Source organism: Heloderma suspectum, chromosome 11 (assembly GCF_057233095.1).
Source record: "Heloderma suspectum isolate Gila_16-S chromosome 11, 16-S_ref, whole genome shotgun sequence".
Classification (NCBI taxonomy): Eukaryota; Metazoa; Chordata; class Lepidosauria; order Squamata; family Helodermatidae; genus Heloderma; species Heloderma suspectum.
Genome location: NC_139468.1, coordinates 4,777,203 through 4,803,787, shown reverse-complemented (window position 1 = coordinate 4,803,787; position 26,585 = coordinate 4,777,203). Strand labels below are relative to the sequence as shown.

The following is a 26,585-nucleotide window of genomic DNA, read 5'->3' as shown; positions in this document are numbered from 1 at the left end:
TAGCTGTCTCGCCTCCTGTTTCAGAGCTCGTAACTGCAGATTGAACCATGGTGCAGTCCGAGCCCTGTTCAGGGGGAGAGGGCGTTTTGGAGCCACCCGATCTAATGCCCCAGTGATTGTGGCATTCCAGCCACCCACCAGGGTCTCGACCGAGTGGCTGTTGGAGTGCCCCAGAGAATCCCCAAGCGCGTTCAGGAATCCATTCGGATCCATAAGACGCCTGGGGCAGACCACTTTAATGGGTCCTCCAACCCTGCGGAGGGGTTGTGGAACCGAGAAGTCTAACGTCACCAGATAAATGTTTTTATTGTAGAATTTTATTGTTTTAAACTGTTTTATTGTACGTTGTACATCGCCCAGAGTGGCTGGGTGACCAGCCAGATGGGCGATTAATAAATTTAATAATAAATAAAATAAATAAATAGTGATCTGACCATTACAAGGGGGTGGTGGATATACCCCGACTTCCAGATCACTCCCCGCTTCTCCAGAAACAAACACAAGGTCTAGTGCATGACCGGCTACATGGGTGGGCCCAGTTAGAATATGGTGCAGCTCCCAGGAAACCATGGTCTCCATGAAGTCCCAAGGTGCTCCTGTGAGGATGGCCTCTGAATGTACGTTGAAGTCCCCCAACACCAATAAGTTAGGGGACTGTACACGCACATCAGAGACCACCTCAAGCACCTCGGCCAGGGAGTCAGTCGTGCAGCGGGGTGGACGGTACACGAGCAGAATCCCCAGACTGCCCTTCGGGCCCAACCTCCAGTACATGCTCTCAGCAACCTTGGTCTCCCGGAGAGGGGGTCTGGTGAAGACCAAGGACTCTCGGTAGATAACCAAAGCCAAAGCTCTCTGGGAGGTTCACCAAACAAAACTTAAAACCATAAGATACAATAATGTGGTAGAACATACTATGCAAACCTTAAGTTTAAAACAGAATAAAACCAGAGTAAAAGCCATCAGCAGTACATAGACCTGAAAACACATTTTTAAAACTGAAGGACTACAAAGCCTGGGAAAATCAAAAGGTAGTCACCTGGCACTGAAAAGACCACAACATAGACACCAAGCGAGTCTCTTGAGGCTGAGGCGCATTCCACAACCAGAGTGCCACCGGTGTTTAGCGCTTTGTAGATTAATACCCGTACTTTGAATTGGGTTCAGAAACGGACTGGCAGCCAGTGCAAGTCATAAACCACTGGTGTAATATTTTGCACTTATCGAGCAACTAATGTTTCCTCTGACAGATATTAAAAGATAAGACAGTCACTGCCCACAGGCTCACTGTCTAATAATCACAACACAAGAGTGAAAAGGAATGGGGAGGAAAGAAGAAAGCCAGCATTGCAGCAGCCGCTCCTTTGATGGAATATGGACAGGGCCAGGTTGGTTCCCCACCTTGGCATAATGCTCTTCCTGAGAGGCATGGGTTACAGCTGCCCACTAGCCAGGAGCCCGAGGCTTCCTGGCTACTGACAGAGGACAGTATGTGCCTCCCTCCAGCTCTGCACTCCCAGGTTAAATTTTTAAAAGTAAACAAAGCTTCTCACCTTACCTATTTTGTATTCTCTGAGGGTTCCACAGAAATTATTAACGCTGTCTTCAGGTCACAACTGCACCATGCGTATGTGTGTTTCCATAATCCAGATTATCCTTATGAAAGGGCTGAATGTTGTGCACATATGTAATGTATTTATGGGATAAAACATAGATCAAGTGTCCTCGACTGACACTGGGAAAACATATTATGGATATACTGCAATAGATCACAATGACTAAGAACTAAACGAATTGTGCCTATGTCTGGCATGCATGGGATACTCTTCAAAATTTAGCACTGCAATGCTGCCACCTTTAGGAACTCAGAAAAAAAGGAGACTGATGTATTCAGAGATGAACAAACACAAATTAAATCCCCACATGCTAATACTATGAATGGACTGATTACATTTTCCCCTAACATACACCTTTACAAACTCCAGTCCTTACAGATTTGATCATTTGGAAGATGATCAAACCTTGTAACCTCATGATTACAAGCAAAGTAATCATACTGGAAAGTAACAAAATATGGAGGATTTTTGAACTTGAAAACTTGTTATTTTGCTCTGTTGTAATTCTGTCCAAGTTCTTTGCATGGTTAAAATATCACTAATTTTTAAGGAAAAAGCAAGATTGTACTTTGGAAACTCATCACTGTGCATGAAACAGGGGACACAACGAGGCCCCAGGTCTGACCCCGTGGCATCTCCAATTAAAAGGATCCGTAGTCTAGTTACTGGATTCTGAATGAACTGAAGTTTGAATAGTCTTCAAAGACAGCCCCACGTATAATGCACTGGGGTCATCTAACCTAGATATTACTAGGGCATGGGTGGGTAACACTGGCCAAGCTATCTCTGTCAGCAACCTCAGATGGTGGAAGATGCCTCGGGCAAGTTGATGACACAAGGACATCTACTTGGAGGTGCCCTAGAACTTACCTTATAATAAGGCCTGGAACTAACAGTACCCCCAAGTGGCAAACCTGATCCTTTCTGTGGAGTGTAATCATCCAGAACAGGTTGAACGCTATAGGTTGGATCCAGATTTAGGTGTGTTCAACTGGGCTGGTGGAAGCAGACTTCCCTGCCCCCTTCTCCCTGTGGCAGCCCTTCCACCTCACTGAAAATACTACACAGAGGGTCAGGGGACCTGCTGAATGGGATGAGCTGTCGTGCCAGGTGAGGGGGATCCCCGAAAATCAGGCAGAGACACCTTCCATGAGCAGAGCCTTTCCATGAGCTGAGCCTGTCAACAGAGGGCAGATGCTGGATCTAACTCTGTGTCTTCATTCAGATGAACCCCTACCAACAGCACCTCCATCTTATCTGGATCAAGCTTCAGTTTATCGGCTCTTATCCAGTACACTACTAGATATATTACGACAATTTTCTTTTGGTTATATGAATACATTTCACAGTATTAAGGAGCTTCACTGTCAAGTTATTATATAATTACTACGATAAAGAACATGCTGTTGTTCACAGATCCCAAGATGCAATGGAGGAGAATCGACAGCACCCTAATTATCCTGGGAGTTTCCTCAACAATTCACTGAGCTGGCATAGCAACAGCAGAAACCACAATAAATTGCTGTGCTTACATGATCAAACAACACTGGTGACATTCCATTAGAGCTGTGTTATCTGATGTGTAAGTGGGACCACACTCCAGCTGTGGCGAGCAGTGTATGAGGGCCTCAGATAGCACTCTAAGTATCTACAGTTACAAACATAAACTACTCTGAAATAAGGTATCAGTCACCATCGAACACAAAACGCAACACGAGATAGTTAACTGTGTCTTCATTTCCTTCCTCCATAAAATCATAGGACTGTTTTCACGAATGGAATCTTGGAGCCAATTCATGAATTACACAAAAGCAGGGAATGGGGCAGAGTGGATCCCCTATGTTGCTTCTTTCCCCACTTCTATATGATGTATGAAATGTATCATGTATGAAATGAGGCTCGCAGCTTTCCCCCGCATCCCTGCACAGGATACAGGTTAGCAACTGGGCCAAATCAGGCCTCCTAGCTGCTACCCCAAAGCTAAGAGAGGACCAGATTCAGCAGAAACTCTGCCCGTCCTACCAGCCCTGCTGGAAGACCTCCCCACGGAGGCTGCTCATCCCTCAACTGTCATCACCAGCAGCATTATAGCAGGGTTTTGCTGAGGGAGATGAGAACTGGAGCCATTCCACTAGCTCTCCTGAAAGACTTAATTTTTTCCTTTTCTCTTCCCATCCCTTTTTCCTTGTGTGCAATGTCTTTTTAGACTGTAAGCCTGTAATCAGGGACTGTCCTGTTTTACTGATTCCACATAAGACACTCTGGGAGACGTTTTGGCTGAGGAGTGGCATAAAAAAACTTCAAATAAATAAAGGATATTAGGGTGGGAATTGGAGCTATGGCCCACTGCCCACCACGCCTTTTGCAAAGTGGCCAAACTCTGGCAAAATTAGCTGCCGACCAAGGAGGTGTTGTGTGAAATGGATCAAAGAGAAAACTGAGTTCATTATAATACACCTTTGGAAAAACATGAGCCCAACTGAACCTGAAACCTTACTCTCTTGACTTTAACTTTCTTGTTGCGTGGCCTCAGTTCTGCTTTCTGTACAGCGCAGCGCACGAGCAGCAGCATGTCGGCCAGGCTGAACAGTTTGTAGACGAGATTGCCCTGCTGAGGTGGCGCATATTCTGAACGATCTTCGGCTGCGTCCCAAAGCACCCCTTTCCAAAAGAGACAGTGAAACATTAGTCATAACTCACATATACCAGGATGGACTCATTTAAAAGTATCTTTCCTTGCTGGGGAAATTTTAGAATGTTGTGTCAGCAACGAATAGGGGTGTGTTGGGACCCCCGACCCGATCCAGAGCCGGGCCGACCCGCTTCAGCCTCCACATCTGAAGCAAGATCTGGACAGCCGAAGCGGGCCTGTACTGTTGCATAGATGGCCCCTTAACAGTTTATGCAGCATTTACTTACCAGTGGTGACTCCCCCCACGGTAACAATGGCTGCAGCTGCAGCCCACAGGTCCAGGTAAGGAGCAGGGGGCTCAGGGGGCTGGGCGGGCGGCTGTCCGGATTGGTCCAAAGCGCTGTGGATCGATCTGACCCGCTTTGGATTGATCCCAACCTGCTCCAGAACTAAACTGATTTGGTCCAAATCACCCCGATCTGCTTTGGAATTTGGTTTTTGAACCAAAGCGGTACACAGCCCTAGTAATGAGCATGCTGGATTCAACCTCCGGAAAGAAATTGCTGGTCATTGGCCAAGATGTCATAGACCCATGAGATTTCGATGGTATTTTGCCCAATTAGGTACCAAATTCCTGTTAGTAAAAGCCATCAGAAGACTCACCTTTTTGAGATCCCTGAAAGTTTGTTGTCCAGGTGAACTTGAGTAAGCTGCTGCTATCTGCAGTGGCATTTTGTCCGGGCTTCAGTGTGGAAGATATTGAGGCTTTTGGAGGTGGATATTCGTGGCTTGGTGAAGGACTCAAATGTCTTTCAGGGTGCACCTCTGGCTGCCCCTGAAGGTTTGGAGAAGGTGTCTTGAGAAGTTCAGTTTGCATTTTCAAAATCTGCCCAACAGGATCAATTTTTTTAGACAATTGTTGACAATATGTTGGGGAAACATTCATTTCTTGGCCTGGAATCTCTGAAGGATCAGCCGGTTTTCCTGACAAGGCTTGCCTAGAGCAAGGAGACTCAGGAGAAACTGTCTGGGGGCCTTGATCAGCAGCAATCACACTTGGTTCAAAGTTACCACTATTGTTACATTCTGTGTCAATTATCAAAGATTCCTCATCAGTGTCACTACAGTGTGACAGAGCAGCTGACTTGTCATCTTGAGCTACATCAGTTCCTTCCTTGAAGTTATCTTTTTTATCTGAAGAACTGAATAAGGTATTGCCCAGATTTTCTTTTTTGCCACATGGTTCAATGTCCACTGCCTTAAAACCTTTAACTGACAAATTTCCACTGCAGTCCAAACCCAAGGCTCCACTTGATGATGAAGTCGTGTTAAAATTCTGCTTCCTGCTGAATTCTGCCCTCTTCTCACTGGCTTCACTTCTTCCTTCTCCAACGCCGCTGCTCACGTCCCACACCGACTCTTTTTCCATTTTCAGGTGCTCTGATAAGGTTTTAGATAAACTGGCAGGTTTCGTACGGGTTCTCTCTGGTTTAGAAGCGCTCAACGACTTAGATGTTGAGCCAAAGGTTTCTAGTTCTGTGACATCGGTGTCAAAGTCTAGATCCACGGAATCGGGTACCTGCATCCGTCTAGCTTGGCAAATTTCAAGAGCTGACGCCAGCTAAGAGAGAGAAACAAAAGCAGTGATACAGTGAGCCGCCATTTAGAAATAGGGAAAAAATATTCTGCTCGACGGATACAATCTGAAGCCCTGGAGAAAAATAGTGTTATTAATTTACTCACATTCAGCACCTTCACATCCAAAACTTCCAATGACCTGGTGTCAATAACTATCTCAATCTAATAAACCAGGGGTGCACAATCTTTTTGGCCCCAGGGGCCACACTGGGTGTCTGCTGAGGTGCCAGGGGCTGCACATACACACACACACACACACACTCAAACACGCACATACACTGACACTCATTCACATTTCTCCTCAGACAAACACAGAGACACATTGTCCCCCAGACACACTCTTTGTCCTCCTCCTCACCCCACCTTCTGGACAGGGCTTTCCCTTTGCTAGTGCTAGCAAGGGGAACAGTTCCCCTATCTCTGATCTCTCAGGAGAGACTGGAAATAAGGGAAGGGCTTCTGTTGGTAGCACTAGCAAGGGAAGCTCCGGGCAGGATCCCCACAGCTTCGTGAGCCACGCTGGAAATGGCCAAGGGCCACATGGTGCCCATGGGCTGTGCAACCCCATAACCACGGTGTTGCACCTGTCCCTCCATCTCCCTCCTACACACACTTCCCTATCGCACGCCATAATGGAAAACTTGAGGCGTTTGGTGACTCACAATTCTTGTTACATCTTGTTAGGGTGGACACTGAGCCCATAGAATCCCAGAGTAGTTCTGATTCAGAGGAAGAGCAGTCGCTCCTGGGAGAGGAGTGCGCCCCTTTTTCCCAGGGCCCGCAGCTGACAGAGATTCCTCCCACCAACATTCCTAGATTAGAAAGCAGTCCAGGGAGTGACCCAGCACCGATAGCAGACTGGTTGGATGCGAGGCGCAGACGCAGAGAGCGGCGCCAAATGGAGAGCGCAGAAAGGAGGCGTAGCGCCTGGTTGGCGCTCAAAGAACGGTTGCGCCCAGAGGATCCAAGGGAAAAGGGGAGGGATTCTCCCTAGTCCATATATTCAGGGGTCTGCCAGTAATTGCCTTTCAAACGGGGACCAACTGTTCCAACTTAGGGCATAGGGATGCTGCTGCTCAGATCTAGTTGCTACCTGTAGAGTTGTAAGTTGTAAAAGAAGAATAAAGCTTTGAAAAGAATCCCTTTGTCTGCGTCTGGACTTGGCTACTGGATTAGACTGAGAGAGCCTTCCAAGGAGCCCTTGACACATCTGGACTGAAAAACTAATATTTCCAGATAATTTAGAGGAAATCAACCCTGAGTGCTCCTTGGAAGGACAGATACTGAAGATCCAATATTTTGGCCACCTAATGCGAAGAGAAAACTCTCTGGAAAAGACCCTGATGCTGGGAAAGACTGAAGGCAAAAGGAGAAGGGGACGGCAGAGGATGAGATGGCTAGATAGCATCACCGATGCAATGAATATGAAGTTGAGCACGCTCCGGGAGAGAGCGCAGGACAGGAAGGCCTGGCGTGCTGTGGTCCATGGGGTCACGAAGAGTCGAACACGACTGAACGACTGAACAACAACAACAATTGGGGGGGGGGGTTGGAGAAGGCTCCTCCACATTCCTTGGACAGCTAAGATAACAAATAAGCAAGTACTGGAATGTATAAACCCAGACATGTCATTGGATGGAAAAATCATGAAACTGCAGTTGACTTATTTTGGCCATGTTATGCGGAGGAACTCACTAGAAGAAGCAATTATGCTCAGATTGGTTAGCAGCAAAAGGAAACCTGGCCACCAAAGAACAAGATGGCTAGATATCATCAAAACAGATACCAACCAGAGCATTGTTGTTGTTCAGTCGTTCAGTCATGTCCGACTCTTCGTGACCCCATGGACCATAGCACGCCAGGCCTTCCTGTCCTCCGCTCTCTCCCGGAGTGTGCTCAACTTCATATTCATTGCATCAGTGATGCTATCTAGCCATCTCATCCTCTGCCGTCCCCTTCTCCTTTTGCCTTCAGTCTTTCCCAGCATCAGGGTCTTTTCCAGCGAGTTTTCTCTTTGCATTAGGTGGCCAAAATATTTCAGCTTCAGCATCTGTCCTTCCAATGAGCACTCAGGGTTGATTTCCTTTAGGATGGACTGATTTGACCTCCTTGCAGTCCAGGGGACTCGTAAGAGTCTTCTCCAGCACCACAGTTCGAAAGCATCAATTCTTCGGCACTCAGCCTTCCTATAGTCCAGCTCTCACAGCCATACATTACTACTGGGAAAACCATAGCTTTGATTAGACGGACCTTTGTCGGCAAGGTGATGTCTCTGCTTCTGACTATGCTGTCTAGGTTTGCCATAGCTTTCCTCCCAAGGAGCAAGCGTCTTTTAATTTCATGGCTACAGTCACCGTCTGCCGTGATCTTGGAGCCCAAGAAACTAAATCTGTCACTGCTTCCATTTCTTCCCCTTCTATATGCCAGGAAGTGATGGGGCCAGATGCCATGATCTTCGTTTTTTTAATGTTGAGTTTCAAACCAGCTTTTACACTCTCCTCTTTCACCCTCAACAAGAGGCTCTTGAGATCCTCTTCGCTTTCTGCCATTAGGGTGGTATCATCTGCATATCGGAGGTTGTTGATAATTCTCCCAGCAATCTTAATTCCGACCTCTGATTCATCCAACCCAGCATTTCTCATTATGTACTCTGCATACAAGTTAAATAAACAGGGTGACAATATGCAGCCTTGTCGTACTCCTTTCCCAATTTTGAACCACTCAGTTGTTCCATGTCTGGTTCTTACTGTTGCTTCTTGACCCTCGTACAGGTTTCTCAGGAGACAGGTAAGGTGGTCTGGTACTCCCATCACTTTAAGAATTTGCCACAGTTTGTTGTGATCCACACAATCAAAGGCTTTAGCATAGTCAATGAAGCAGAAATAGACATTTTTCTGGAATTCTCTTGCTTTCTCCATGATGCAGCGAATGTTGGCGATTTGATCTCTAGTTCCCCTGCCTCTTCGAAACCCAGCTTGTACTTCCGGTAGTTCTCGGTTCACATACTGCTGAAGCCTAGCTCATAGGATTTTGAGCATCACCTTGCTGGCATGTGAAATGAGTGCAATTGTGCAGTAGTTTGAACACTCTTTGGCGTTGCCCTTCCTTGGAATTGGAATGTAAACTGATCTTTTCCAGTCTTGCGGCCATTGTTGAGTGTTCCAAATTTGTTGGCATATTGAATGCAGCACTTTAACAGCATCATCTTTTAGGATTTTAAATAGCTCAGCTGGAATACTGTCATCTCCGCTAGCTTTGTTGTTAGTAATGCTTCCTAAGGCCCACTTGACTTCACTCTCTAGGATGTCTGGCTCAAGTTCAGTGACCGCACTATCACGGCTATCAGGGACATTCAGATCTTTCCTGTATAGTTCTTCTGTGTATTCTTTCCACCTCTTCTTAATGTCATCTGCTTCTGTGAGGTCCCTGCCTTCTTTGTCCTTTATCATGCCCGTCTTTGCACAAAATGTTCCCTTGATCTCTCCGATTTTCTTGAAGAGATCTCTAGTCTTTCCCATTCCGTTGTTCTCCTCGATTTCTTTGCATTGTTCATTCAACCCACCTCACAGGGTTGTTGTTGTGAGGATAAAATGGAGAGGAGGAGGATAATGTAAGCCGCCTTGGGTTCCTTGCAAGAGGAAAAAAGGCGGGGTATAAATGCAATAAATAAATAAATAAAATTTAAGAAGGCCTTCTTGTCTCTCCTTGCTATTCTCTGGAACTCTGCATTCAGTTGGATATATCTTCCCCTTTCTCCCTTGCTTTTCGCTTCCCTTCTTTCCTCAGCTACTTGTAAAGCCTCATCAGACAGCCACTTGGCTTTCTTGCATTTCTTTTTCTTTGGGATGGATTGAGTTGCTGCCTCCTGAACAATGTTACGGACCTCCGTCCATAGTTCCTCAGGCACTCTGTCTATCAGGTCTAATCCCTGAAATCTATTCCTCACCTCCACTGTATATTCATCAGGGATATGATTTAGGTCATACCTGAATGGTTTAGTGGTTTTCCCTACGTTCTTCAATTTAAGCCGAAATTTTGCAACAGGAAGCTCATGATCTGAGCCACAGTCAGCTCCAGGTCTTGTTTTTACTGACTGTATAGAGCTTCTCCATCTTTGGCTGCAAAGGACATAATCAATCTGATTTTGATATTGACCATCTGGTGATGTCCATGTGTAGAGTCGTCTCTTGTGCTGTTGGAAAAGAGTGTTTGCTATGATCAGCGTGTTCTCTTGGCAAAACTCTATTAGCTTTTGTCCTGCTTCATTTTGTACACCAAGGCCATGCCTGCCTGTTATCCCGGTGATTTCTTGACTTCCTACTTTAGCATTCCAATCCCCTATGATGAAGAGGACATCTTTTTTTGGTGTTAATTCTAGAAGGTGTTGTAGGTCTTCATAGAACCGATCAACCTCAGCTTCTTCGGCATCAGTGGTTGGGGCATAGACTTGAATTACTGTGATGTTGAATGGTTTGCCTTGGATTCGTACTGAGATCATTCTATCATTTTTAAGAATGTACCCCAGTACTGCTTTTCCCACCCTTTTGTTGACTATGAGTGCTACTCCATTTCTTCTAAGGGATTCTTGGCCACAATAGTAGATATGATGGTCACCTGAATTAAATTCGCCCATGCCTGTCCATTTGAGTTCGCTGATTCCCAAGATGTCGATGTTCAATCTTGCCATCTCATGTTTGACCACCTCCAGCTTACCTTGATTCATTGATCTGACATTCCAGGTTCCTAAACAATATTGCTCTTTACAGCATCGGATTTTCTTTTCATCACCAGACACATCCACGGCTGAGTGTCCTTTCGGCTTTGGCCCAGCCGCTTCACTCTTTCTGGCGCTACTTGGAAATTCCCTCTGCTCTTCCCCAGTAGTATATTGGACACCTTCCGACCTGAGGGGCTCATCTTCCGGCGTCATATCTTTTAGCCTTGTGATACGTTCCATGGGGTTTTCTTGGCAAGAATACTGGAGTGGGTTGCCATTTCCTTCTCCAGTGGACCACATTTTGTCAGAACAGCTCAAAGAAATAGTACAAGATCGGGATACGTGGAGAGAGATGATCTATAGAATCACCAAAAGTCGGTCACGACTGAATGGATAATATCATCATCATTGGGTGGTGGGGGGATTTGTGGCAGAAGTAGTATCGAGAAGTAGATGTGACTAGAAATCATGAGAGGCACAAAGCAGCCAGACAGGGCAAAGGTGTTTTGCTCTCTGTATACTAAAGCCTTCTGCAAAGTAAGTTTCTGCCGAAAATCTAATCTATCCATGAAGCTCAGTGTGAGAAGGGGCATTTTCATTCTCCACGACATGCTCTGTAAAAGTGGCCATCAAAATGGAAGAAGAAGTAGACGCTGCCAAAACAGTCCTCTAGACTGGAGTGCAGGTTGGAACTGCTGAATTAAAAGGACTGCTTTTTTAGTTGAGAAAAAAAGGCAACAGGGTCTCTCCTTCTCTCACAGTACTAAAATCTGGGATCATCAAAGGAAGCTGAATGGTGGGAGATTCAGCACAGACAAAAGTAAGTATTCCTTCACACCACTCATAGTTGAACTATGGAATTCACTATCACAAGTTGTGATGATGACCAGCAGCTTAGGTGGCTTTAAAGATTAGACAAATTCACCGTTACTATGTATGGCTACTAGTCATGACGGCTATACGCTACCTCCAGGATCAGCGGTGATATGCCTACGTACACCAGTTGCTAGGGAACAAAAGCGTGAGGGGGGTATTGCACTCACATTCTGCTTTGAATATTCTCATAGTCATCTGGTTGGCTGCTGTGGGAAAGCAGATGCTGCGCTAGACAGACCTTTGGTCTGACCGAGAGGGGCTCTCTTGTGTTCTTACTGTCTGTACTTTCTCCAAATCCATTCTCCCACCCCTTGACGGCTAGAAGCTTTTTCCTTTCCTAACATAAAATATGAGGTTCCCAAGACTTGAAATTATGTACCAGAAATTGAATTCTATGCAGAATGAGGGAAGACAAGCTGTCCTGTACAGGTTATGTAATTTGCAGAAAAGCCAAGTCCTCCCTAATGCTCAATAAAAGCTAGATGAGCATAAAACTAGAACTCACAGATTCTTCAGGTGGCTTGTCCAGTATTGCAGCATGTGCCAAAACATATGATTGTTTTGTCATGTGAAAGTCTGCCAGGAATTCATGAAAAACCTGGTTCTTTTCTCTCACTGTCATCTCTTTCTTCGGGAGAGGGGGATCAATATAGACGACCTTGACTGGTTTGAGGCCTTTAAAGAGAAAAGTGCATTTTCACTTTTCAGAAGCATGAGATGCATTTTTTAGATACAGGTCTAAAAATTAACTTCATGTTCTTCTTTTGATTAAATTAAAACACCACCAGGAAGAGTGAGAGGTTGCATTAATCAATAGAGGAATGAAATACAACTCCCTTTCAATAATAACTTGATTCCACTTTTATAAGCTTTTCACCATTAATACTATTTAAATTTCATCTCTCTTTTTAGTTACAAAAAAGTGTGTGGGGGGGAGAACCACCCTGCAAAATCAGTTTCCCAATTCCTCACATGCTTTACTTGCAAAAGGTTATGTAGAATGAGCATACATTGTTTTAATCAGCATTGGTTTAATTCAGTGCAAAATAAATAAATAAATATACAGCAGAAAAACAACACCAGAAGTCAGAATTAGTTGTGCTATTTTTTTTAACATTGTTACTATTCTAAGTAATAAGGAGAATGAAATCTATGTATGTTTTTATTTATATATGTGTGTGTGTGTGTGTGTGTATATGTATGTGTGTGTGTGTATACACACACACACACACACACGTTGCTTTTACACGTTGCTTTTGAACTGTGGTGCTGGAGAAGACTCTTACGAGTCCCCTGGACTGCAAGGAGGTCCAATCAGTCAATCCTAAAGGAAATCAACCCTGAGTACTCATTGGAAGGACAGATACTGAAGCTGAAGCTCCAATATTTTGGCCACCTAATGCGAAGAGAAAACTCGCTGGAAAAGACCCTGATGCTGGAAAAGACTGAAGGCAAAAGGAGATGGGGACGGCAGAGGATGAGATGGCTAGATAGCATCACCGATGCAATGAATATGAAGTTGAGCACGCTCCGGGAGAGAGCGCAGGACAGGAAGGCCTGGCGTGCTATGGTCCATGGGGTCACGAAGAGTCGGACACGACTGAACAGCAACAACACATATATGTATGTATGTGTGTGTGTGTGTGTGTGTGTATGTGTATATATATATATATATATATATATATATGTGTGTATATATGTATGTATGGCGAGAGAGAGAGAGGTAGTTTTTCTGTTCTTTGCTATTTATTAACAATCATTATTGATAGATATTTTTCCATTACCCTCCAAATCACATCTTTTGGTTGTTGGTGCTGCTCCTTTTCAGAATAGTTCAAGAGATTAGCAGCACAATCCTACATCTGTCTACTCAGAAGTCTCATTGAGTTCAATGGGGCTTACTACCTGGTAAGTGGATACAGGATTCAGTCTAAAGGCTAGTTCACCCATATGATTCTGCTACTTATCTTCTCCACACAGTGCATCTGAGGTTAAGGAGGAAACACCACTGTGGGTTGCAGATAGGTCTGAACATTACAGTGAAAACGTAAGATTTTCAACTCTCAGGATTCAAAACACCAAACATGAATCGCAATATTCTAGAAGTTCCCTTTAATTTGGTATCCAGAAACATACAATGTATAGTGTATGCAACAGAAATATGAAAATAAGCACAAGCCCTTTGGCTCACAATGTATTTCTGATGTGGCTTATCCACGGCTCAGAAGAAATTGTCCAGCTCGTATTAAAATATATATTTTTAGACCAATTCCACAGTGGATTGGGGGAAAAGCCCTACCTTCAACAGTAATGATTTTCACGGAAATGGGAAGTTCCCACTGTTGCTGGTAGTCTAGACCATGATTGTTCAACAACGTGAATAATGACTCGTTTGTTAGCACCACCTGAGGACAGTATTTCACTGCAAGTTTTTCAGCATTTGGATCAGTGCTAACATCCTTTAAAAAAAAAACCCAGAGAAATAACTGAGATAATATAATGAAAGTCAGAATGCAGAAACGTGACATCCCACTGTTAATTAAGTATGTACTGAAAACATATTATCCAGAGGGAGAAAATATTATTGAAATAACGTTTGATCCAAAAGAGCAGAGGGGAGCCTCAGTTCATGGCTGAAGAGGTAAGAGTTAAACCTCCCCTCCCTGGGTGCTGTGTGATGAAAAAAACTCCCACCACCACCACCACCACCACCACACACCTAGTATTAATTCTTTTAAAAAAAAACCCAGACATGGTTGTTAGCTGCTCAATTACAGTAACATCTAGTTTGGCTCTGACACAACATACTTACATGAATGATTTGAAGCCCAAGCAGCTCTTGGGATGATTCTGGAACTGTGGTCTATAGTGTACTTTTAGGTGGTCCTTGAGACCACAATGAAAATAGTAGAGCAAAACAGATAATCAAGCAAAATGCTGAAGGCCTTTTTCAAACCAAGAACAATGGCAAACACTCACATTTCCAATACTGTAACATAGGAGTGCATAACCGTTTTGGCCCAGAAACAAGCCTGGGGAGTCCCTTACTAACACTAGCCAGGGGATGCCTGAGGTTTCCCTTTCTAGCACTAGAAAGGGAATTCTTTCCTATCTCCAGTCTCTCATCAGAGACTGAAGATAAGCAAGGGATTCCCTTCGTAATGTGGGAAACCCCAGGCGGTGCTGCTACTGCAGCAGATACAGGGGGCCCTACCTTGGCAGGCCACGTGTGGCCCATACTTTTGCACCCCTGCCATAGTACAACCCCCAATACACCGTGATACTGCAATGTAAAACGTTTTCCACCAGCACTTGAGCAACAGTACAGAGAACTGCACTGACACAGTGGCCTGGTTCACACATAACACTAAGCCAGGATTTAGAATTATGTGGACAAGCCTGGGAGATGCCTCGGGCTCTCATACTCCCTCTTCCTGTGAAGCTGGAAGGACTTAACCAGGATTCAGTTTCAGTTTCCATGATTCCTGACTTCTCACTACAAATGAACCAGGAATCATAGTTTAAATCAAATTCTAGTCAATTGCTAAACAAGCCAACCACAAAACCTGGCATGTTTAACAAACTAGTTTTCTCACACTACAATTCCTGGTTTGTGCACGATGACAAGTGAGGAATCACACAAACCAAACTCCGCTCCTGGGAGGAGGTGGGGGGGGGGGGCGGGCACAAAAGCCTGGGCTTTGCTCAAGCTTGCAGAGGCACTAAGCCATGGTTTAGAGTTACGTGTGAATGTGGACATTTTTTCTTTCTGCTCACAGTTCTTTGGAAACAAGCCAAATTAAAACTCATATCTTTCTGCATTCTTCCTTTTATTTGACAGCACCAGCTGCAACAAGAGCCTTTCTTGATTAGCTGGAAGGATATACATTTTAGAATAAAATACAACACTCAACATGGACACAATCTAATAAGAACTGCTGCTGCATAATCTCCACTAAAATTGAGAGGAATGTGTGGCTATAATTCTTCCTGACCAGCATTCTCTGCCAATTATTTACTTACGTTGTGCAGCATCGAAGCTCTCTGCTCTGGAGTTACAATGTCCACTTCCTTTTTACAGTTATTAACCGGTAACTGTATTGATGCAGGCAGTTTTGGAAAGTATCGCTTAATGAGGTTCACCTTTCCCTTGAAGGAAAAAAAAGAGAATTAACACATTTGGCTAGGGCAAGGAACTTAATCATGTGTTTCTTTAAAAACCATGCACTTAAACTGTCTGATAATCAACAGTGGTGCTTGAGCTCAGTACCAGCACAATTCTGGCTGTGCTCTGTCTGCCATAGCTCAGTGGTTGACCACCTGCTTTGCATGCAGCATGTCCCAGGTTCAATCCCAGCATCTCCATGTAGGGCTCGAAAATACTCCTCTCTGAAACACTGAAGAGCTGCTGCCAGACAGCGCAATTTCCACTGAACTAGATGGACAATGTTCTGACTTGGTAGAAGGTGCTTTTCTATATACCTTACCAAAGCAAGAAGGCTTCTTTCAAATTTTAATGCCAGTTCTGGGCTAAACTTTCCTCCCATGATGCTGGTAACTTCATGTAGGGTGTAACATTCAGGATATTTCTTCACATAACCGATACGGCAGGTTAAAAATGTCTTGGAGGAAAAAAATAGTTGTAAGACAATATATTCTTCAACAGTGTCCCCGAAAAATTCAAATAGCTACATTACAGTGGAGTTTCAGTTCTGGAACTATATAATTTTCCAATGTTTTCAAAGTTTTCAAACTACCCAGAGAGCTTTAGCTATTGGGCAGGCTAGAAATGTAATAAATACATAAATGACATTTGTTAAACTTAAAAAGGCAGCAAAGCAACCCTTTACTGCTCTTACCTTGATATAAAGCAAAGCCTCCTCAGAGATGTCATCATAATCTTTAGTACAACTTCGGGCAGCATTCTGGGCAAACTTCAAGAACTCTGCAACTTCCTTGCTCACAAATTCTTTCATTTGCTTAAAAACAAAACAAAACAAACCTCCAATCCCACTATAACATTTTTATTTTTTTTGGTAGTGACTATTATCCATTTCCTGAATGTGTGCACAAGGTACAGGTTGTTCCCAGCATCTCCAGCTGAAAAGAATTTGGGTAGCAGGGCTGGAGGCAGCCTTGTAGAATTCTACTGTTAACTAGAGTATTGGGCCCAGTATAAGACAGCTTCTTATGTTCGCGTGACTTCACAGAATGCCTGTATTTCAATCAGCCATAACACTACTGTTCACATACAAGAATTCCTGGTACAATTTACACAAGGTACAACACATCCATCTTATTAGCAAATTGTGAGAAAAAGAAAGTCAACACTCACCAGATACTGTGAATAATCTTTTTGCTCAGACAGATCTATCAAGTTGGGATCGGCATTTAAGTACGTAGACAACAAAAATAAGTATCGCCTCTGCTCTTTCTCAGTCAAACTAGAAAAATAGGTATAGGGGACTCTAGGGTCTTGAAAACGTGCAATCTCTGCTGAAGGCTTAACTGTCACTCTGACTGGTTTTACTGCAGCCTCTTTACTAGAAGTCTTATTTCCTTGTCCAGAGTTTGATACCTCTGCATTGTCTTCCACAGGCCTGAAAAAATATATAGAAGCAAACAGAATACCAATATTCAGGTTTTGGAGTGAAAGGTCTGCCTGAAAGCCTAGATATCCGTTCAGTGAGTAGCATCATTCCTATTACTATCACACAATTTTTAATGCATACCTTTTATTATTCCAACAAAAATTCATAAGTAGCCTGGCCAAGTCTTCATGTTATTCTGTCCCCTCACCACATCAAGAATATTTAAGATAAATGAAATCTGAACTTTTAATTTGGAGGAACACTACTAACTCAACAACATGGTCCACTGGTTTGGACATAGATGGTGCCTAATAATAAAAACAACACTTCCTTGCCTTTGAAATTTTCTCCCAAATGGTAAGAAATTATTAGCATGTCTGTTCTCAAGACAATGGCCAAGATCTAAAGAACTACTAAAAGCTTAATCCTGTGAATGTTTACTCAGAAGTCCTGGCCCCATGTTCAGTGGGACTCACTGCCATAAAAGGGTGCAAAAGATTGCAACATTAATCTGGCAGATCGCCTTCCCCAAAATATTTTTTTAATTTATAGCATTTTTATCCCACCCTTTACCCAAAAGGCTCTCAAGACAGCTTGCAAAGAAAAGAAATAAGACAGTCTTTGCCTGCAGGTTTACAATCTAAAAGTCACAACACAAAAGGAAAGGGGATTGGGAGGGAGGAGGAAAAAAGCAAATTCAGGCCCTAGACTCTTAGTTGCAAAGTTCAGCAGGTCATGGAGTTGGATCTAAATACAGTGGAAGGCTGCTGCTTCCTCTCCTTCTGATGGCCCCAACAGTGACAACTGGTAGTAGGAGGGAAGGGAGCTCTCAGCTGGAGCTCCATCCAGGATACAGACCTGAGCAGTCATGAAGATAATTGGAGGAGGCTTTGCTGGCTGTACCGCTGACACACACATTGCCATCTTGCAGCAACCTAGAAGCAACCCACCAAGATTCTCAATGGTGTGGAGAATGTGGATAGGGAGACATTTTTCTCCCTCTCTCATAATACTAGAACCCAGTGGGGTCAGCCCATGGAGCTGACTGGTGGGAGCTTCAGGAAGAGCTTCTTCACACAGCACATAGTTGAACTACAGAATCTGCTTCCACAAGATGGAGTGATGACCACCAATTTGGATGGCTTTAAAAGGGGGTTGGACAAATTCCTGGAGGAAAAGGCTATCCATGGCTACTAGTCTTGATGGCTATGTGCTACCTCCAGAACGAGAGGCAGTTGCTGGGGAACATGAGTGGGAGGGTGCTGTTGCACTCAAGTCCTGCTTGTGGATTCCTGGTCGACAGCTGGTTGGCCACTGCGTGAACAGAATACTGGACTAGATGGACCCTTGGTTGGATCCAGCATGGCTCTTAAGCAGACCTTCTCCGTGGTGGCACCCACCTTATGGAATGCCCTCCCCACTGGTATCCAGGAGGCACCAACTGTGGCATGTTTGAGGTGCCAATTAAAGACCCACCTCTCTACCCAGGCCTTCCCTGAGAGACTGTGCTGCCCAGTTTGCTTATTAATCATGGTGGTGTATTTGGTTTTAATGTTTTAAAGATGTTTTTGTATTTGTTATGATGTGCTTTCGTGTATAAGACCATGTGTTTTTAATGTATTTTAATCTCTCTGTAAATCGCTTAGAGATTTATTTATTTTTAAGGATGTTAAGTGGTAGATAAATCTCTCAAACTCCTCTCACCTTTATAAGCAGTATACTGTGTGGCACCAGGGGCTGTTGTTTGAGAAAAACAAACCTAAAGCCCCCTTGGGCTCATGGAACTCGTTTTATGGTTCTTTAGACCCCGGCCAGTTTATCTTCTTAGAATGTTACCCCACAGCATGTGGGTCTTCAAACAGTGCTACCAATTAAGAAGATGGTACTCAAAACACCCTAATGGGCGAAGGCTTGCTTAGCTCTTAATTGTTTAGCAAAAGCATGCTTAGTAATAAGCACATTCTGGATTAACTAAACCAAGTGTTAACTGCTGATCTAGTGGAAAAGAAAGACTTGATTTACACACCAGGAAAACGTCTCACCAGTATCATGTCTACAGCTTTTAATAATACTACACAGCTGTCTCTCAGAATGAGAGAACATGTCCATCCTTGTGGCACGAACTGGCAAATTTAATTAAGCTGCTACACCAACAAGATGCTGACTCAGATGTGCCTGATGTAGGAATGTCAAGTGATTCTAGCAGCTTAAATTAGCTACATTTGATGGAGAGTGGGACAGCAGCCCATCAGGATTATTTCACGGCATGCTGCTGTCAAAGCCTTCAGCATAATGCAAGCCAAAATCACCCCGACAACCCCCTTTCACCTGTATCGCTAGCCTGTTCTTTATATAAACTGATCCTTTTGTCAACACACTCACCTCTTCCTCAGATCACAGTTTCTACCAGGAGGGACGGGACCTGGTGAATTAGATGCAAATTCACGCATTCTTGGAATTACGGCTTGCTCTTTCCCCACAGTCTTGCTTTATATAGTTCAATTCCTATATTCATGGGGCAACTACCAAGTGACTACCTACTCCTTGATTCCACATTCCAGTAGTAACCATATACTCTTCACTGTAAAAACAGCAAACCTGGATGGTTCCCAAACAGAAAACCTAAGGGCTGTTCACATGCCACAGCGGCATTAGCCCTCAATTTGTGGGGATGCGCACCGTGTGTGGGCCACTTCCAGTTTGAAAAAAAAAACCTAAGAAAGCCCTGTTGGTAGGTTGTTAGCATGATGTTTGAACATGGACACATTGGGTTGATTGTGGGTTAAACAAGCCAAAATATTGGGTTCAGACATCATGGGTTGATGGGTTCAGACATCATGCTAAGAACCTATGAACGGGGTGCTCGTAGGTTGTTTCTGCAAACTAGAAGTGGCCCACACCACAAATCATGGGTTAATTAATTAACCCACAATTTGCCACCAAATGCTGCCATGACATGCAAACCAGGTCACTGTCAGGATCCAGTCTAAAGGCTCAATCCTACACAACAACTCTCATGGAGTAAGCCTCGTTCAACATAGCAGGACCTACTTCCAGGTAAACATGCATAGAATTCCACTATAAGGCTGTAATCCTTAAGTATGTTTATTTGGTAGTAAGTCCCAAAAAACAGTATGAGACATATTCCCAAGTAGAAATGCATGAAATAAACCTACATGTGTCCTTTTCCAGAATACAAACGAATTCCAGACATGTCTGCTTGTTAACTTACTTCCCAGATGATATTTAGGAAATGTATACTCCTTAGTACCTTTTCAACAGTAACTCAGAAAGGGTTGGAGCCAGTGAGTATTTTTCATAAACATCTCGTGAAAAATACACGTCATGACCATTTTGAGGTGGAATATCCCTGTTTTGGGGTAAAAAAAAGGCAGTAAAAACATTAATGTAATAATACAACTATAAAAGGAGCCCTAAACTGTGTGCAGTAGATTCTATCTTGCATACTACCTTGGGCACTAAAAAGGTGGCTTATAAATGCTAGGAAATAATAGCTTAAGCACAATCACTAGCAAGCAATAGTTAAGTCACATCTAGAGCTCATTCGACTGCTGTCCATATTCACCTTCTGTTGATTTATTCTAATCCATGACGTGATTGAGGGTGCAGTCCTATGGGTTGCACCCTCTGTGATCAGAAGCCCCCAAATTTGGAGGCTCCTGGTCAACCTATGCAGGGCGGGAGGACCAGTGGACGTGATCGTCACCTCCCTGTCTTCCCAATCTGCATTTTTTTGCCCGTCTAGCATCAGTGCTTCAGAGGGGGAGGGAAGAAGGTCAGAGAGGTCTCAGGATTGCTCGCATCCTGGCCTCTCCCATCAACTCCCTTCCCCCTGAAATGCCCCTTTCCCCCTCTATGTGGTCGCTTTTCCGACCTTGGAGGGCAGCTGGTACATTTCTTTCCGCACTGACTGCAAAGGGGCGGGGGCTCGGACTTCTCCAACCTCAGAGGGGAGATTCCCCAGTATGCCATGGCCCCTCAGACAATGTTGAGGGGCCATCAGATTGCTCCTTCCAAGTGTGCTAAATAGTTTCATTTTAGTACTCTGACCATGGCTATGTGCACAGAAAATATTTTAGGGTTGCAGTCTTTTGGGAAATAATTTCCACTGAAATCCAGGAGACTGTAATGTAGGTACAAATATAGAACTAAGGGGCAAGGGTGCAATTCTGAATATATCTCATGAAAAGCATACAAAAGGAAAGACAGAAAACTCCTAATACCTGCTCTCCTGTCCATTCAACTTTTCACCTTAGTTCCCTTCTGAACTTCAGTGAATTGCCAATCACCCTCTTTCATCCCCAGTTTTTGTTTCGTTATTGATTTTTTAAAGATGTGTGTATTTGTTTTACAAAAAGTACAATATAAACTGTTAACACATATACAGAAATACTATTTCTATCACAACAACTGAGAATCAGGGCAGGGAGAGAATCGCTTTCAAACTGAGGGAAGAATAAGAGCGCACACTGTGCTTTTTGGCACCAGGTGAAGACCTTGTTCTCCCAGGCCTTTTCATCTTTCCATTTCTGTTGTTTTAAATCTGTTACTTAGATCTTTGCATGGTTGCTAGGTTTTATTTAGTTTTTAGTTTTATTTAATATGGCCCTTTTAAATTTGTAAACGTTTATAATGTATTTTATCATGTTGTATTTTATGCCTTTAATTGTTGCAAACCGTATAGAAACGTAATAAATCGATAACTAAGAGTGGGAGGGCACAGCAGAAGCCTTTACATTTGTATTCTTATAGGTTGCCTTCTCATGGAAAAAGGCTTCCGTATGCACTAACGTCATAAGGTGATGCATTTTTATTTTTAAAAGATAGAGCTACCAAGGGATTAAACGGTAACTTTAAGAAGCAGGCAAATAACATTTCTCCATCAAATGTTTAAGCAAGGAGAGAGGAGGGCATTATTGAAATGGAAGCCAAGATGTTCACCACAAATTTCTGTTTACATCAGGAGTTGGGAAACAGTGATCCTCCAGATCAGCCTTCCCCAACCTGGCATCCTCCAGAGGAGCTGGACTCCAACTCCCATGCTGGCTGGGGGATGCTGGAGTTGTAGTCCAACATCCCTGGACAGCACCAGGTTGGGGAAGGCCGCTCCAGGTGTTGTTGGACTCCAGCTCTCACCAGCCCCAGCCAGCATGGTCAGTGGTGCATCTGACGACAGCAGGGCTTACTTCCAAGTAAACCCGCACAGCACCACACCAGGAGGCTGCAACCCCTAGACGCACACTTCCCCACGTGTACTTCACTGATCTTCTTACGTGCACCAACGTCTTGCTGGATGGAAGCCGGCATACGCGCTCCCTAACAACGCAATCCCATACGTGTCTACTCGGAAGTAAGCCCCACTGATTTCATTCCCAGCAAGTGCGTACAGGATCGCAGCCTCAACAAAGCCCTTAAATAGTCGGGAGTAAAAGCCACTGGGGATGGGTAACACCCCCTGCGCGCTTACCTGGGAATAAGGCCCACTGAACTCAGTGGGACTTACTTCCGAGTAAACCTGCACCAGGTGGCGCTTTAGTTTGGAAGATGGGCATTGCTGGGGCTCCAGAGCACGCCTTCTGGCGGGGTATCTTGCTATGGGGAGGTGGTGCGGCTTCCCCAGCGCCGAAGGGGAAAGCACTCTGCACACGCTCAGAAGAACTCTCGCCTTCATTCCTGCTTCCCACCGTGCGGGGTTTGGCGCCTCCGGGGATGAGCTCCAGTCGAACCCTGAGGCGCTATCCTGGCCCGGGCGAGAGGGGTGGGTGGGACACGGAGCAACGCAAGCGCCTCACTCACCAGCTGAGACACCTCCCGCCCGCCGCCATCTTGGGCCTTTCCTCGCCGCTTCGCCAGGCCTAGCGTGAAAAGGCTGAGAAGCGCGACATACTATTCCCCCTGCAAGGCCTTCGCAGACGTCACTAGGGGCAGCCCCAATCTCGCGGCGCTGCCCAATCCGCACGGCGGAAACCCAACGAGGCGCGTCACGCGGGAGCGAGACGGCCAACCAGCGTGCGGAAAGCGGAGGAGCTTCGAGGCGAGGAAGGCGCCATGTTGAGTGAGGGCAGGAACGTCATAAGCCACTTCTCTAGGAGTTTCTGAGAGCTGGTCAGCTCCATCCTGTTTATTTCATGGTTTTTCTTTTTCTCCCAGATTTTATTTTTAACCCAATGTTTCAGTGTTTATATTGGAAACACCAATATAAAATAGTAATCATAGCCTATATCAAAGCAAGGAAAGCTAGTAGATTGAATATGGCCTAAGAAATGGATGTAGGCACTGAAGCAAACATAATTAAATGTATAAATCAGTGTTAATTGTGTATTAATTTACAAGTGGCTTGTAATACATGATTGGACTAACAGCCCAAGGTTGTTAGTCAAATTCTGCAAAACATGGCCCCTCCAGGAAATTCCTGACTTGTGTGGCGGATAACTTCCTCCTACAGAAAGTAGAGGAAGGAACTAGAGGATCGGCTAGCCTTGACTTGATCCTAACCAACAGAGATGACTTAGTGGATAAAGCAGCAGTTACAGGAACTCTGGGGGAAAGCGAACATGTTGCACTTGAGTTCTTGGTTCTAAGGGAAGCAAAAGCCGAGTGCAGTCAAACGCGTACCCTGGATTTTAGGAAAGCTGATTTTCATAAACTCAGAACAATGATCAGTAAGGTCCCATGGCAAGCAATGCTAGCGAGAAAAGGGGTCCAAGATGGGTGGGAGCTTTTAAAAAAGGAAATTCTCAAGGCACAATCACAAACTATTCCAACAAGAGGAAAAGGTGGAAGACAACAGAAGAAGCCAATGTGGCTTCAGAAAAAGCTGAGAGATGACCTGAAAACAAAAAAGGACACATATAGGAAGTGGAAGGAAGGCCAAGCAACAAAGGAAGAGTATAGGCAGGTAGCACAGAATTGCAGGGATGGCGTCAGGAAGGCTAAAGCTGAGAGCGAGCGGAGGTTAGTGAGGGATGCTAAAAGCAACAAACAGGCTTTCTTCAGCTACGTGCGTAGTAAAAGGCAGAGGAAAGAAATGGTGGTTCAGCTATTAAATCAGGATGGCAAAATGATAACAGATGACAAAGAAAAGGCAGAGGTGCTCAATTCCTACTTTGGCTCAGTCTTCTCCCAAAAGGGGGTCTATGACCCACCCCCCCCGGCAAAGGCGAAGTACAGGCTGAAGGGGCAGGATTGCAGCTTGAGATCGATAGGCATATGGTCAAGGAACACCTAATTACTTTGAATGAGTTCAAATCTCCAGGGCCAGATGAATTGCACCCTAGAGTAATAAAGGAACTGGCAGAAGAACTCTCAGAACTGCTGTCTCTTATCTTTGACAAATCATGGAGGACGGGGGAAGTGCCCGATGACTGAAGGAGGGCTAATGTGGTCCCTATCTTCAAAAAGGGTAAAAAGGAGGAACTTGGGAACTGCAGACCAGACAGTCTGACATCAATCCCTGGGAAAATTCTGGAGCAGATGATAAAGCAATTCATTTGTAAGCACCTTGAAAACAATGCAGTGATTACTCGAAGCCAACATGGATTTGTCAAGAACAAGTCCTGCCAGAATCTGATCTCATTTTTTGATCAGGTAACCTCCCTTGTGGACTGTGGGAATGCTGTGGACATAATATACCTCGACTTCAGCAAAGCTTTTGACAAAGCGCCCCATGATATCCTGATGAGCAAACTACCTCAAAGTGGGCTAGATGAAACAACGATCTGGTGGATCCACAGTTGGCTACAGAATTGGACCCAAAGAGTGTTTATCAATGGGATTTACTCAAACTGGGGAGAGGTAATGAGTGGGGTACCACAGGGCTCAGTCACAGGCCCAGTGCTCTTCAACATTTTTATTAATGGCTTGGAGGAGGAGGTGAAGGGAATGCTGATCATATCTGCAGATGACACCAAATTGGGCGGGATAGCTAATACTTTGGAAGACAGAAACAAAATTCAAAGTGATCTGGATAGACTGGAGCGCTGGGCAGAAAACAACAGAATGGCATTTAATAGGGATAAATGCCAAGTTCTGCACCTAGGAAAAAGAAACCAAATGCAAAGTTACAAGATGGGGGATATGTGGCTCAACAACACTACAAGCGAGAAGGATCTTGGAATTGTTGTCGATCACAAGCAGAAAATGAGCCAACAGTGTGATGTGGCTGCAAAAAAGTGTGATGTGGCTGCAAAAAAGGTAAATGCTCCTTGGGGCTGCATTCATAGAAGCATAGCTTCCAAATCCCGGGAAGTATTAGTTCCCCTCTACTCAGGTCTGGTTAGGCCTCATCTGGAGAACAACGATTAACCGAAGTTCTGGAAGAGCTGGATGGATATTACTGTGAAAACCAGCTAAGGCCAAATCTGGCAAAAACTCAGGCATGTGCCTTCCATCTACACAATAAGCAGGCTGCTAAGAAGTTGCAAATTACATGGAATGGAGTGTTATTGGAGCATTGCACTAACCCTAAATATTTAGCGGTTACTTTGGATAGGGCCTTAACATATAAACAGCATTGCATCAACACTAAACTGAAGGTCAGTGGAAGAAATAACATCATTAGGAAATTAACGAGCACTACTTGGGATGCTAAACCAAGGGTGCTTAAGACTACAGCATTAGCCCTCTGCCACTCGGCCAGCAAATATGCCTGCCCAGTTTGGTATAAATCAGCATATGCTGGGCAAGTTGATGTTGCTTTGAACGAAACACGTAGAATCATTACTGGATGTCTAAAACCTACTTCTCTAGATAAGATCTACCATATAGCTGGCATTGCCCCGCCGCTGTTCGTAGAGAAGCAGCAGCATAGAAAGAGAGGTTTAAATCTTCAATATCCAAACAACACCCTCTTTACAGCCTACAACCAGCTCCTCAGAGATTAAAATCCAGGAAAAGCTTCCTCAGATCGATGGAAGACTTTGATGAATTCAAAAGTAGAATGGACGTATGGAAAGCTACGAAGAATCAACACTGGATGGAACCAGCAGAGGAGTTGGCACCCGGTTCCGATGAAAGCTGGGAAGTTTGGAAATCATTGAATAGACTGCACACGGGTGCAACAAGATCTAGAGATACTCTGAATAAATGGGGCTATCTGGTGATCTCTGCCCTATGCGACTGTGCAGACTTACAGACAATAACACATATGTATACTTGCCCTTTGTGCCCTGACCTTTGTGCCCTGACTTTTGCTTTTGAAAAGCAAATAGCCAATGTTTTAAGGAAGCATGATGTAGTAGTAATGGGGGACTTCAATTTCCCCGGTATTTGTTGGGAGACAAATTCTGCAAAACATGGCCCCTCCAGGAAATTCCTGACTTGTGTGGCGGATAACTTCCTCCGACAGAAAGTAGAGGAAGGAACTAGAGGATCGGCTATCCTTGACTTGATCCTAACCAACAGAGATGACTTAGTGGATCAAGTAGCAGTTACAGGAACTCTGGGGGAAAGCGACCATGTTGTACTTGAGTTCTTGGTTCTAAGGGAAGCAAAAG

General features: G+C 44.4%; 1 protein-coding gene across 4 annotated transcripts in view; it reads right to left on the bottom strand.

Moving 5' to 3' along the window:
- The window catches only part of ICE2 (interactor of little elongation complex ELL subunit 2), a 41,533-nt gene extending 18,594 nt beyond the window's left edge, over nucleotides 1–22,939 (bottom strand). Inside the window, exons 1-10 of one of the 4 annotated variants that reach the window (XM_084816685.1) lie at nucleotides 22,888–22,939; nucleotides 20,247–20,440; nucleotides 16,815–17,079; nucleotides 16,339–16,458; nucleotides 15,967–16,101; nucleotides 15,503–15,628; nucleotides 13,779–13,938; nucleotides 11,985–12,154; nucleotides 4,912–5,869; nucleotides 4,114–4,277 (exon numbers count right to left, since the gene is read on the bottom strand). In XM_084816685.1, the coding sequence (XP_084672811.1) occupies nucleotides 4,114–4,277; nucleotides 4,912–5,869; nucleotides 11,985–12,154; nucleotides 13,779–13,938; nucleotides 15,503–15,628; nucleotides 15,967–16,101; nucleotides 16,339–16,458; nucleotides 16,815–17,079; nucleotides 20,247–20,284 (2,136 nt within the window). In that variant the 5' untranslated portion in view covers nucleotides 20,285–20,440; nucleotides 22,888–22,939. The remainder of the gene's footprint in view (nucleotides 1–4,113; nucleotides 4,278–4,911; nucleotides 5,870–11,984; nucleotides 12,155–13,778; nucleotides 13,939–15,502; nucleotides 15,629–15,966; nucleotides 16,102–16,338; nucleotides 16,459–16,814; nucleotides 17,080–20,246; nucleotides 20,441–22,887) is intronic. The other 3 variants (XM_084816688.1, XM_084816684.1, XM_084816687.1) reach the window with 3 other exon arrangements.
- Between the last annotated feature and the right edge of the window lie 3,646 nt (nucleotides 22,940–26,585).